The sequence below is a fragment of the Anguilla rostrata genome, chromosome 8 (assembly GCF_018555375.3).
Source record: "Anguilla rostrata isolate EN2019 chromosome 8, ASM1855537v3, whole genome shotgun sequence".
NCBI lineage: Eukaryota > Metazoa > Chordata > Actinopteri > Anguilliformes > Anguillidae > Anguilla > Anguilla rostrata.
The window spans coordinates 27,903,545-27,917,891 of record NC_057940.1 but is presented as its reverse complement, the minus strand read 5'-3'; the positions used below and the strand labels follow the sequence as shown (position 1 = coordinate 27,917,891).

Here is a 14,347-nt window from a genome sequence, read left to right as displayed (position 1 = left end):
TAGCCCCACTACATATTATGTATTTACTGCTGAGTCTGCTCCAATTAAATATTTACACATTTCAACACACTGTATTTTGAGATGTGTGTGCACGTGTATGTTGATATATACTGTATATACTATATATTGTATATACTGTATATATACACACAAACTGTACCAAAATCAGTATAAAATACATATAAAAACACAACACAACCCTGCTTTCTTAAGTTTATTTGTATCTGCCTGTTTATTCAGGTTAAGCATTAGGTTTCCCCTTTTAGACATTCAAAAGGAAACTAATGTAAGAGCTCCTCTCCCCTCAAAATGACCATGCTTCACAGCCTGACCTCTGGTGCATGGGTTCACTTGGCAACCATACGCATGACATGCTTGACCATGTTGCCAATGCCATCGAAGATGTAGTGGTAGTGGTAGTCTGTCTCCCACATGAAAGTGGGGGTGCTGATGACCTTGTTCTTCTCATCCACATAAGCTTCGTGAAGCAGGGAGTTAAGGAAGATACATTAAATGCTCATAGATTTTTATACCTGAAAGTGAGCTGAAGTGAAGCGAGTAAACATGTCACACAAGTATGTAAATGAATATCCACCTTTACCTGTATTCACTGCTGTTTTGTGCTTAGTCATCTATATGTATGTCTAAACGTACAGTAAGAGGTAAAAACTGTATACGGTGCACTCTCAGAAAATTAGGTATTAAAAAGTGCCTATAAAGGTACAAACGCTTGTCACTGGGGTGGTACCCAATAGGTGCATAAAACTGTAGTCCTAGCCAGCAATATATTTGTACCTCTTTTGCTTGTAAACAACTTGGTACTCAAATAGAACAGTGTTGTACTTTCAGGGTGCATTTGGAAAATTGTACCTCCACTGTTCCTTTATTTCTCAGAGTGTGTTTCAGTTGTTGTGTTTTACTAGAGAAGCTGGTGTGTGTTGGGGCACCTTTTTGTAAGGATATGTAAGGCTCACGGATGTTGTGGCGGGCACCCATGCTCTTGACGGCCTGCACCATGTTGGTGTTTGGCCAGCGGCCCCAACGGCTGTTCTCGTCCCGCTCGTAGCCCATGGTAACCTCCAGGCTGGGCAGAACACGGCAAGCCAGCAAGGGGGCCATGCTAGCTAGGCTAAAACATGGAACATGAGCAGAGGGCGGAAGAGGTGACTTAATCTGCCAAGAAACTGGTAAGAGAACTAATCCTTGTAATGATGTGCAGAAATTCCTGATGGCTTTTGAATTTTGATAAATGTTTACCTGTACCCACCTATCCAACATTACAAAACCACAGTATAAATATTACTTTTACATACCTGATATAGTAATTCTGTAGCTGTTCATGGAGTTTGATAAACTGTAGCCCTGCTAATACCTGCTTAAATCTATTTAGCTATAGCTCTATTGTTATTTATTCATCCATGGCTTCAAAGTAATCTTTGATGTGTTTCCTGTTGACTGAGCTAAATCTTACAGGATTCAGCAAAAGTGCATTGTGGTCACTGAGACGTGAAGGATTGCTGTGACAGTTACAGGGTAACATGAGAATCCAGGGGTCATAGCAGGTTTATTGAACCCTGTGACCTGCAGCCCCATAGAGAGCACAGTCGGAAATACACACCCAATGGGCTTGTGGGATCGGTGGAACTCCTTCAGGATTCTCTCCACGTCATTGTTCAGCTTGCAGTCCTTACCATCCTTGTTGAAGGTGGACCTGCAGGTCAAGGGTAGGTTAAGTTCACAGTGAATTTGAAACTTCAGCATTCTTTCACCTCATCCCCCCCTTTCTCAACCTCTTACTCCATCTTAAAGTGCAAACACATCACATTCTTTAGAGGTTGACCAGGAAAATGTAAATCATTGTTTACTATGGAAGAATGAAAAACCTCAAGAAACAAAAGCTGCTGACCGTACAATTAACCAACTCTACAAAACCACTCATTACATGTTTACCAAGGTAAAGGCAGCTTGGATACTAACTAAATAATTTCCACATTTACCAAATATATGATTGTTAATATATTACAGTTTTATCACCCCCTAATCTAAAATTATTTATTTATTTATTTACATCTAATGATATTCAAACTAGTCATCCCAATAACAAGCAGTTTTAGTATCTAGATCTTTCATGCTTGCATTTTTTACTTTTCAATATATTTTGAATGTAAATTATGACCTCTTTTTCAACTTTTCTCTCTATTCAGTAACCTCTCCCTGCTATTCTACATACACATAAATACACACACGCACACACGGAATCTCTCACAGGTTTTTGGTCACTCCATGTCCCCCAGGAAAGATGACGGCATCAAAGCTGTTGACGTCCAGCCTGGACAGGTCTTGCATTTGCATCCTTCCCTGGCCGTGGCTGAAACGAGCAGCCTCCACCATCATGTTTCTGTTCCAGACACACGCAAGAGTGTTCCGATTATTTTCTTACCTCATGATGTGAAACAATATCCATATTAATGGCATAGGAGCTGGACGGATCAATGCATCCATAAGTGTGTGATTTGCCATTGTTCAGCCAGAGTATATAAATAGTTTACTGAAATCGACAGACTTAAAATTACCTAATGAAAAAGAGGAGAGATTATACCCTTAAATCATGCCACCTGTTGTAGTTCTTTAGACATGGCTATTACTCCTGGAATAATTTGGAGTAAATTTTAACTCAAGCCTTTGCAGAGAGGTCATATCATTTATCCTAGTCACTTAAAATTTAACTATACTGCAATGCCAATATAGATTTTACCATTGTGAAATATTGCATGACAAACCTAAGACTATAAGTCATGGCACTTATGAATTTAAATAATTTCGTTGATGTACCTGTTCTCCCCAGCAGGCTGCTGCTTCATGTGATCCATCACCTGCATTTGTTGTTGGTTTGGGGCGAAAATCTGAAACTGTGCGCCATTGCGGCTCAAGTGATACATCGTGCTATGATGCAAAACATAACATAAGGGCAGGGAAGAGCAGAGCTTAACATCAATACAACTTAACATCAAGAATCTGTAAAATTGTCTAAGAGACACAAATTATGCTCATAAATAAATAAAAAAAACATTAGTATTGATTATTTAGTTACATTACCATGTAGAGCTGTTATTACATCCATGAATGCAATGTGATATAAGGGACTATAATGCTTCTTAACACAATGCTTGTGCATACTCACAATGCAGCCTCATGGATGTCAGTGCCATCCCACCAACCACACCCTGAGAGCACCTGAGAAGAGAGAATTTGCAGACAGTTAACACACATTTCATTGATGACCTGCCTAAATGAATTAAACACTGATTTCTTTCACTTCTTTCTTTCGCACACCACACTGTTGAATTAATGTGCACTGGAATCATTCAATTTTGTCAGGTATTCTGTTTCCATAATTTTTTAGGGGATCTAAAAATGGTAATATATTCAAAATACATATTTATTATAAATTAAATAAAATGTTTTAGAAATAAATCATTGTAACTGATCTGATCTTGGTTTGTTTTCCATTAATTCTGATGTTTCGCTGTTCTAACCTCATTCCATTCAGTAGCCTAGCCTTGCCTCTCACTTACCACTGCGATGTTGGTATTACCCCAGTTGCCCCAGTCCCCACCATGGTGTGCCAGGCAGGCAGGCTGGTGGATCAGGACAGACGCCACCCGCTTCGCTAGCAAAGCTCTTGATGCCAACATGTCAAGTTTCCCCAATGCACATGTATATTGGATCAAAAATGGTCATCAAAACTTGTCTGTTTCGTCTGGCTTACCAGTAGATGTTTTGCAGAACTTGTGCAGTGATATATATACGTTGAGGTTCGTCGCCTGACGTCACCTTGTAAGCTGAGTTCCTGAGAACAGAGGATTCTGAATGCCTTGGCCGGAAGGTACCTTTTCTTGATACGATCACTTCTCTAATTATATCACACTCCTTTATCCAATTAAGTCATTTAGCTACATCTAAGCTCTCCTTCCCAACTTCGGTCCAATTCTCTTATTGAAACTTTTTTTACAGCGAGACTACAGTTTTCCCATTTTCACCATTATTCCTTCAAGCTTAGATCACAAACTTTATGAACAAATTTTAAAAGAGATGATGAAAATGTTATGAACACAGCAAATGAAAGTATTTTTATTTATATGTTGGGAATGAGCAGCTCTTAATTGCATGTGGCTAGGTCGAGTAATTTGTCCTTTAAAGCCAATTACTTCATAAGACTCTTATAGTGCAGTAATAAGATATTGTCTGCTGGCTCAGAGAGCATGATTCCTGGATTCCACAAGAAGTTAAATCACCAAAGTCCATGCAATACTGTATGTCTGCTTGAATGTCTACATCCTCAATCACTTGAGGATTAACTTAATATTAAATGACTACATTCCAAACTGATGGTGAGGCAGCTAAATGTAGAAAAATGTATAGAAAGGTGGCAGATGAGACTCCATGGTCGGACACTGCTGTTGTACGATTGAGGCTTCTTATCCACATTTTTCCATACATGTCCAACTATATAACTAATGTGCATAGTGTAAGCCATGTGGATGAGCCATTCAGTAAGGGCATCTACTAAACAAATAACCATTGCAGTGACATGGAATATTTCATTTGCTGTAATGGTCTTAATACTGGCAATGATGATATCACTTTAGCTATACAGAATATTGTCCGAAAGTCATATGACACATACAAATTATTGCACAATGTTATTGCCACTTTTTGGACCATTGGAACATTGTACTTTGGGGTACGTAACAATGTTGTAGTATCTGTTTTTTTTAACTAAAACATATATATCATTACATTAAACAGTAAACATTACGTTTCGATGAATATATTTTAAAATGTTTACATTTTTGAAAATATATTTTTTTTAGATATTTAAAAAAATCAATGGTAAAATCTTGAATAGCAATGTAGGGTCCCATATCCAGGTAGTCTATAATACAGAGATTGTATACCTTATTGCAGTTTCTTTTGTCAACATTTAAAAAATGACTGTGTAGAAACATTTATTTTCCTCCAGAGAAGGCCTATCATTTAAGGACACAGCACCCCACTTATGAAACTTAGGAATTTCTCTCTGTCTCCATCTCTCTCTGCTGTCCTTGAGTCCTGTCAGGTAGAATCAGCCATGGAGGCAATGTGGTACAGTATCACAAGCTTTACGAGATCACTTCCAAAAGTACTTAACTCCATATCACCTCGAATATCAGGAATAGCAGATTGAGGGAGCAAGGAGGTTAAACCCATGTTAGGCTGGTCTTTTGGCTTCGTCTGTGGAAAGAATCTAATTCAGATCAGTAAGTGAAGCTGATGAGGCATAAAAGCTGAAACTATGGAATGATATTATTCATTTCTAACAGTCATCAGTTCTGCTGTGGCCAACCACAGAACTGTACCGCCAGCCCACCGTCAAGCCTGCTTCCACAACAAAGATGGTTGAAACGTTCAGCCAATCTCAGGTTACGCAGTCAGGGGACGTGACGTCTGGTTGAGGTGGCGCGAAAATTTGGGCGGAAGTTTGACAGCGGTAGGATATTTTGTTTTCTTGTTTTCTTTTTTCCAGCATACTGTAGCTAATCCCCGTATAATAAATTGATAATCTACAGTTAAAATTCTAAATTAAATTTGTCGATAATCAACACGAATAACGCACGCGGATATGCTATGCAGCTAAACCACAATATTAATATGTGATGAAAACTAGTTATCCAGTAGGTTTCTGTGTCAGAAAGTTGTTTTAGCAAGACCACCGTTTTAGGGAAGTAACCTCGTTCGCAAACAAACGTACCTTGGCGCTAACACTTACATTTTGTGATTTAGCTAGCTATCGATTTTTGAGTACCCATTTCAAAAGGTACTATTAGCTAACTCAAAGACGATGTCGGACGCGTTGTCTGAAGCAAGCGACTTGAGTGCCGATGACAGTCAGGATGTAATGACACCGGCTGAGCTGATTGCTAAACTGGAAGAGGTAAGTTAACTTAGTCGACGTGTAGCTTCCCTAAGTAATCTCTATGCAAATTAATATTATGTTAAACCTGTCAAGCCAAGTAGTTCTAATATCTCAGTGAGAAAACAAAAATAAATGTGTCATTTATAATCTCAGGGGAAAAGCTCGGTAGTTAGTTACTTAGTTGTATTTCAGCAACGTGACTACAGCCGTGCAAATGATTTGTAGCATTAACGTTACTGAAATTCTCCCAGTGTTCCCGACCATATTTAGCTTTCTTGTGAGTTTAAAAAGTCCATTGTAATTAGTTCTCCAAGAACACATCAGATTGTGAGGTATCAGTGCTGTCCTGTGTTGCAGGCCTGGCTGAATGAAAAGTTCTCCCCGGAGCTGCTGGAGAACAAGTCCGAGATTGTGGAGTGTGTGATGGAGCAGCTCACTCACATGGTAGGACACTGTAGTGTCAATCTGTTCCTGTGAGCGCGTATGCGTTTCCAGCTGTCAGAATAAAACCGAGTCACTGACCCTGTCAACAGGAGGAGAACCTGCAGCGCGTGCGGAAGGGAGACGTGAAGGCCAGCATCCACCGCATGGAGATCGACAGGATCCGATTCGTCCTCAGCAGCTACCTCCGCTCCCGTTTGCAAAAGGTACCTGCCCATTAAAATTACTGGAATCTCAAAGGGACAGTTGGGGGACAGAATGCCAAATTCCCTGAACCTATGAAACGAGTACCTCTGAGCTGTTATTTCCTGATTTACTTAGCTCGCTGGTTTCAGTGCAAACCCGAATTTAGCTTTTGCTCAGTAAGCATATTCTTTCCTGCAATTGTTTTTTCTTTCTAGGTAGAGAAATACTTCCCACACATCCTGGAGAAAGAGAAGTCGCGGGCAGACGGAGACCCCTCGTTCCTTTCTCCTGAGGAGTTTGCCTTTGCCAAAGAGTGAGCAAAGACATTTCTGATGATTAATATTGCGTAAATCAAGAAGATCAGCAATGACCCTTTAGTGGAATAATCATAATGTACATCACTTGGAGGAAGGGGCTTCTTTGAACAACTGACATGTCAAGCTACTGCTTGGTCACATAATTCCATATTGCAGGTTACAGTATGAAGGCGTGTAACACTACGTTTGGCTTCTGCTGTGCTTGTTGGCAGTTGGTGTGAGTACTATGTGTCCCCTTCCTCTACAGGTACCTGGCCAACACAGAAACATATCTGAAGGCGGTGGCTCTCAGACACATGCCCCCCAATCTACAGACTGTGGATATGCTGAAAGCAGGTTTGATAACTAGATGGATGTGCGGGAGAATCAATTCTTTTGGCTTTGAATAATGCAGTTCTGTTTGTTGGAAAGTACCTCCACACGTCTGTAACAGTGAGAAAACAGTACAACAATGGATCCTGCTTGCGCTGTCTCTGTAGCCTATCACACTGGGTGAACCTCTATAGCTGAGACACCAACTTGACCCATGACATCGTCTTTCCAACAATACAAAACACGGGTACATTGTATAATGGAAAACGTGAAATTCACGGAATACTGATCCAATCGGATGTTTTGCACCTGACTGTCTCTTGATCACTCTTGCCGACTCCCTATCAGCACAGTAAACAGTGTGTTTTCTTTTGGGGCCTGATAAGAGGCAGACCTCTGTGAACTGCCCTACAGTAGCATGGCAGGTATTGCCTTTGCTGAGGTGCAGTGGAATTGTGGCTGAAGAAGCTGTGTGATGCTTCCCTCTCAGTACCCGAGCCCTGCCTGGACTCTTTCGTGTTCCTGCGTGTGAAGGAGCGGCAGGAGAACATCCTGGTGGAGCCCGAGACGGACGAGCAGAGGTACGGTGCCATCGGGACCCCGGTCCCCGGTCCCCGCCTGCGTGCCTCGTCACACCAGTACTCTCTCTGAATCTCTCTGTGTGCCGTGTCATTTAACCAAGAAGGTCCGCTGCGAACTCATTTTGCATTGAGAGCGAGGGAAGCCGGTGAACTGCAGCGGTCAGTTAAGTGACGAGGTCAAGGAAGCACATTTCTACAGCTTCAGAGGTCCAAGCATTATCACTTCCTCTCCTTGCAGAGTGTTGAAATTGCATAAATAGTCACTGGGAATCAGAAACTTGGTTAAAGATACTGGTGCGTTTGGAAAGACGCACATGCAGCTGCAGTGACCGCTGAATTGCAGTGCTGGATTTCATTTGTACCAGCAGAGGTTGTGCACTCCACCCTCGCACCAACACAGCTGCCCGGTTTTCTGTGGAGGTCGTCCACGCGAGTGTTTTGACAAGGGCAGGTCTCGCTGTTCCTCTGAAATTTGTCAAAGCAGGATTCAAGATGATGTGGCTCCTGGCTTACATTTGACCTGGAAGAGCCACATATACTTAGTTATATCTTCGGGTGAATGAAAATACCAGTGCGGTTTATGAAGTAAATTCACCCACGCATGCTTGCGAGACTCTTGAAATGATGTGGCTGTGACTTCTCGTGGTCTAACGATGTTGCATTAAGTTTATCTGAGCATTTCACTTTAATCATTGATTAGGTGCTATATTTAAATTTGGCCAATTGATCGTTAGGCTTGGAGGATTTTTATTTTTTAAACTCATCAGGTAAATCTGACTTAGATGAAGCCATTAAGATATCATTACCCTTGAACGATCAAGGAAATATCAAACACCTGTTCTCATTGGACTGGGAGAATTGCCTTTTAAATTTTAAAAAGTAACCATAATTGTGGTGAACATTAACCATAGTGTATTTAATGTTTATGACCTGCCATGCCTGCAGGTGTCGCCATTGCTCAGATTATGTTGAATGCTCATACAGTGGATTCATTTTCTTTTAAATTGAGCAGATACGCTTTTTCCAGCATACTGTTCCAAGACTAGCTTTTCGAGTATTTACCTTACACGAAAACGGCTATTTTAAGGCCATTTATGGCACAGAATATTGCTTTTGTTTGCAAGACTTAACATGGCAGCAGGACCTTGTGTTGAAATGTAGCCCTCTCTTTCAGGGAGTATGTTGTTGACCTGGAGGAAGGCTCCCAGCATCTGATGAGATACCGCACTATAGCGCCCCTGGTGGTCAGCGGGGCAGTGCAGCTCATATAGGAACGGAGGTCATCTGGACTGGGACCTCACTCTCTTCCCGCCCTGCCTCCAAGCACACACGGCGGCAACGTTTGGAGATGCTGACAAAGTGCACTGTAGCTGTCCAACTATTACATAAGGGAGCTTTAACCAAATTTACCCATTACATTGCAGGACATTTTTGAATTGCTCTTTTTGTGGGGGGTTTATCAACAACTGATGCTCTGTTATTCTAGGTATATCCGTTAAATTAGAAACCTCTTCATGTCTTGTCAGGCTTTCCTCTAACACAGTCAGTATGGATGGTGGTGAAAAAGATATGTGCGAAGGAGACAGGCAGCAGTTGTGGTACCTCAGGAAGCTGTCACTATAATGAGAAATTGATGGCAGCAGCATGCTAGGACTTGACCTGTGCTTGAATAGAGATCAAAAAGGAGTAATAATAATTTTTTTGTGGTTTTGGGCCGATGTGCACTACTTCATAGAGTAGCTGTTGAATTATAGAATAGCTGTTTGCGCTCTTTGCCACTTCACCCACAGCAGTGATTTTCCATGGGCACTAGCATACTAGAATGGCTCGGCACCACAGTCCTCCATATAACACCAGTCACATGTTACCCATGTGCCCGTGCAGTACTCTGAAGAGGACACTGGTCCAGTGGGACAGAGATGCTGAGATTCAAGCATTGAAAATGGTGAGGAGTGGAATTGGTGCACAATGGCAGAGTTTGTCTTTATCATGTAGCACTAGCTGCTGTCACATTCATAAATTAGGAAAATGCAGTTTTCAAGAATAGCTTTCAGGGATCCACTCTTCCTGTAGGTTTTTGAAAACCTTTAATGCAACCTTTAATGTTATGAATGTTAAAATTAAAAGAGTGAAATTTCTTGGATTTTGAGTTTGAACCTTCTTTGTTTTCTCTTGGTGAGTGCATGTTGTGACATTTATATTTTCAGTAAAATATTTTATTACATTTTTTCAATTGTTAATGAATATTCTGGTGTTGAAACCAGGTTGTAACATTGCCCAGGTAGGAGGGGATGTCGGTCACCAGATAATTTATTTGTCATTGCTCACCAGCACCCCCGTCTGGTCAGTTAGGCCCGCCCTGTCTGTCTATGCTTTTACAGACATGCCTGTGCAAGCACATCTAGACTGGAGGGAGAAACAGCAGCGTCTGACTTCACGTGTTTCCGGGGAGAGTGTGCGCTTGTCAGGGTTCGCAGATTTAGAGGTTGCAGCAGTGAGCTTGAATGCGATTAATTGGGCATCCCAAAACTTGGAGAGAATAGGGGGTAAAATTTAGAATCCTGTAAGAGTCTTCCCGTCCCTTCGCTCAGACCTTTGCAGAATGTTAAGCTTTGTCGGGGCAGTATTTAAAACCACGTTGTGAATGTGTTTTATTTTGCATTGCTCATTGTCACTATTTTTTCTAAGTTTGGCTCTGTCTATATGTTTCTCTGTATATGAACCAGTCTGTATCAAGTGGTTGTGCTGATATCTTAAAACTAACAATATTTCAATGGAGTAAGGGTCTGTAATCTGCATTTTCTTTATTTGGTTATTGTTTTGTAAGTAATTGACTTAATGTGTTCCACATGGGGGGGGGGGGGGCTTGAATCATGCACTTTTGATGGACTGAGAGGAAGAAACGTTGACATCTCCTGGACAAGAGAGATTTTTAAGTCTTCAATTTCAGCTTCACTCCAGCCAATAGCAGTGGCAGCAGTCCGTTAACCTGAGTCTTTGTTGAACATCTTCCACAGAGTCTGATTGCCCAGCGACAAGTTTTGTTTGTCCTTGAGATATTGGATTCCTGTTTCCCATGACCTGCATCCAAGAGGATGGCAGTCAATCCTGTGGTTTCTGGGCAGAACTAGTTGGCGGGCTGGTCTGTGGGATTTGCAGCCAAAGTCTTTTTGTTTGTTTTATTGTTTTGTTTGTTTTTTGTTTTTTTCTTCCTTTTTTAAACCCTCCCCTCTGCCCAGTAGATTTGGGGTAATTTCTGCATTTGTATCACTGCCCAAATAAGGCAATCTTTGACTGCATTTAAGCTCAACAAAGAAGAGGCGTGGCATTAGGAGTGTAAATGTGCTGAAGGCAAGTCTTCCAGACAACGGAACTGATTAATTTGAGATTGCGAAACACAGCTTATCATATGAGTATGTTTTCGGAGTCTTGGAGCATGTATGCCTTTCATTTTTGCGTGGCACAGTAATCAAGAAGTTGAGATGTCACAACCAGTTTGGTGCTGTTCCAGATGTTGGGTAATCGGGCTCAGAAATGATGATCCACTCTTGCACCAATTACTGGCAACAAATTTATATGCAAATGCCTGTGTGCTGGAATTGGCTCATTGTTCCAGGTGTTTTTTGTGTTTCACTTATTTAAGAACTTTGGTGAAGGCCCTATACAACCCTGCATTGTGCTTAAGGAACACCACAAACCAAAGGTAGAGAAGATTTGGCCTAATTAACATTCCAATTCATTGGTCACCGTCTTAACTGGCACATATCACAGTACATTCGATGCAGTCTCATGATGAATATAGTAAACCACTCCTAAATGGGTCAAGCCAACACGAAAGACAGTACTGATTTTAATTAGTGGCTTGTCTCTGTGAAACTGCAATATTTATAGCTCTGAATATTAATGCGTATTTTCTAAATAGGCTTTGTCTGTTTGACACTCATTACACAGTGGCTGCATAAATTATTGATGTCAAACATTACAGGCATTTGAGGAAACAAGTTCATGCTCTGGCATCCTTAGTGTGTGTTACTAAAAAAAAGTAAAGTATTAACAGATGGGCACTAGAAGGGCAGGTTCTTAATTTTGGGCATGAAAGTTTTAGAGAAATGCATCAGGGTGTTTTAAAGGAGCAGCTATCTATCAGGACCTTTCAGTCCCTGAGTTTTATAATGGCATGTCAGTGCTGTTTTGAATGGGCCAAATCATGTAGTTTGTTGTTCTTACTATAGCGTGTGACCACAAGGAGAGTGCATTGGCAGATGTACAGTTCAGTCCAAGCACAGGAAATAAAAGTACTGTGGTCTGCTTGGGCTAAACTGTGGTAACATGAAACCCACACTGTATTTAAATGGTTTTTTTTTTTTTTTTTAATGTGAATTGCGCTTTCCTTAGAATTGACAGCGTGTTTCGGTTGTGTGTCACAGGGTTTGCTTCCTTAGACTAAATGGAGGTACTTTCCTCTGTCATCATAAGTGTTATTTCCACCACTTCTAACGTACAGGATGAAGAACCAGAAAAGGAAGCGAAGATTGCACCAAACCTGTTTCGCCGTAAGTGACAGAGAGGAGCGAGCCATTTTCATGGTTTCAGAAAACTAGGTCACCTATGTGCTTAGTAATGCCGTGCGGTTTGCAGTCTGGTTTCAGACCATTCCTCTGCACTGATGCACTGTTCTAGTATGGCCTGTCTGCGCTCTTTGTGTAGCAATGTGCCTGTTCAGCAACGCCAAAGGCCCAACTCTGAATCAAAATAAAAATGACGGCGAGCTCCAAAACAGGAGAACGGGGGGTGTGCAGTCAGTGTCTAGTGTATACAATATATTTTTGTCATTCTTGATCACCAGTAAATGTAAATAAAGTGTATATTACAACTGATTGTCAAGAAGCAAGTTGACAGTGCTTTGTTTGTGACCGCGGAATTGAGTTCTGGTTGATGAGTTGCTGAGTTCCGCGGATCTGGGTTGATCTCATTAGACTGGCTTAATGACCATGCATGCGGGTGAACTACAGGTCCAGTGTACTGTCATTTCAGGAGCGATGCTACACTAAAGTCGTGGGAGGATTGCAGATTCAAGGAATGGTGTAGGCTGTCACTTCTCGCAGAAATGTTTGTGCAATCATTTTTCTCAATCTTTGTCTTGCCCTACCCACCACCCCCAGACATCCTGCCAGCCTGTTGACTGCCTTTCCTTCAAAGGGCTCTAGTGAGTCGTCATTGTGTTGTATTGCCGGTATTGGAGTATCGTTCAGCTAGCTGACTTGATTTCACCAGTGGTGTTGAGTGGGTCATACGGTCCACGCGGTCAGGGTGAGCCTGAGGTCTCTCCAGCCATGGCCAGTGCCCTCCACACCCTGTGCCATCTGTACTGCCTGCTCACACCGAAGAGGCATCTGCGTAGCTTCGATAAACGGCTCCGCGATATTATCTCGTTTCAGTGCGATTCAATTTTTATTCCTCTGATGAAATAACATTCTGATGCGAGTGACATGTTCGCCCGGAGGAAGAGCTATATTTCACCCCCTCGTTTTTATTCTGTGACATAATTGTGATAATTGTGCTGTTATGTAGAGCGCCAAAGGGTGCAATTCATTACAGCCATTGCCTTTTCATGCTGTTGCGGTGCCCTGATGAATCAAGAAATCATAAACACAAGCAATCCCAGCTTATCCACATTCAACATATCCCAGGCTCAATAAATAATTGCAGCAGTAGCGCTTGTTATTTTATAGTGCAAATCTCAAAGTGCTTTACATGGTTAATTTAGTGAAATAATATTTTACGAGTAATACAAACACACAGATGCCATATAGCAAGAGAAGCCGATGTTATAAAACAGTCACAAGGGAGATGTGCCATGTGCAACGAAGAGACTATAAAATACTATAAAAACACATTCATCCTAAAATTGTAAAGTAGTAGTAAATTCAAAAATGTAATAGTAGCTATTGGATGCAGTTCACATAGCGAAGACGTTTTTCAATTCCTTTTCCTAAAGTGAGACAAAAAGAAAAAACGGTGTGACGCGTGTGTATCTGAAGGTCAGAGGCAGGCCTGTGGAACGGAGATACCGCCAAGAGCCTACGAGCGGTTAAAGGATTCGGAGCTCGACTTGGATCCCAGTGGGATAGCTGACAGGGCCAGGAATAGAGCGGCTGGACTGAAGGAATTGTTCTCATGCTGCAAAACCTGGCTCACGTTGCTCAAACGGGCATTTGGTGTTACTCAATGCGCGCACAGCTACCCAATCGATCACCACTTCAGCAAATTTAGCTGAACCTTCCCACTGATACGACCCGTGACAGTAAACCTGGTATAATTGTGCCTTTCATTATTTTAGGACTTTCAGAACCCTTTTTTGTGGATTTGCCCTCATTTATGCAGTTTGTGCCAGTTTTTCCAACTGTAAAAATTCACCAGCTCTTTACCATGCATTGGTACCCTCGGGTTGTTCATTATTACTGATATTATTGTCTTTGAACTCATTTTAGCAGGTGTTATTTTTTCTCTTCTTGCTCACAATAACTAACATAATATAACATAATGACAGAACA

General features: G+C 41.5%; 2 protein-coding genes across 3 annotated transcripts; one reads left to right on the top strand and one right to left on the bottom strand.

Annotated features, from left to right (window-relative positions):
- Positions 1 to 201: 201 nt before the first annotated feature.
- On the bottom strand, positions 202 to 3,788 carry gatd3l (glutamine amidotransferase class 1 domain containing 3, like). 2 transcript variants are annotated; one of them, XM_064347527.1, is made up of 7 exons: positions 3,576 to 3,788; positions 3,182 to 3,234; positions 2,833 to 2,943; positions 2,267 to 2,398; positions 1,619 to 1,711; positions 964 to 1,129; positions 202 to 482 (listed from the first exon to the last, which is right to left on the bottom strand). In XM_064347527.1, exons 1-7 carry the CDS (start codon positions 3,693 to 3,695, stop codon positions 348 to 350), a joined length of 810 nt encoding a protein of 269 aa, XP_064203597.1. In that variant the 5' UTR covers positions 3,696 to 3,788; the 3' UTR covers positions 202 to 347. The 2 variants fall into 2 exon arrangements, with proteins under 2 accessions (XP_064203597.1, XP_064203596.1); XM_064347526.1 differs by having other exon boundaries at positions 202 to 1,129.
- Positions 3,789 to 5,384: 1,596 nt separating this feature from the next.
- On the top strand, positions 5,385 to 9,936 carry gins4 (GINS complex subunit 4 (Sld5 homolog)). The gene is made up of 7 exons (XM_064347528.1): positions 5,385 to 5,974; positions 6,314 to 6,400; positions 6,490 to 6,603; positions 6,799 to 6,896; positions 7,148 to 7,236; positions 7,703 to 7,793; positions 8,968 to 9,936. Exons 1-7 carry the CDS (start codon positions 5,882 to 5,884, stop codon positions 9,062 to 9,064), a joined length of 669 nt encoding a protein of 222 aa, XP_064203598.1. The 5' UTR covers positions 5,385 to 5,881; the 3' UTR covers positions 9,065 to 9,936.
- Positions 9,937 to 14,347: the final 4,411 nt, after the last annotated feature.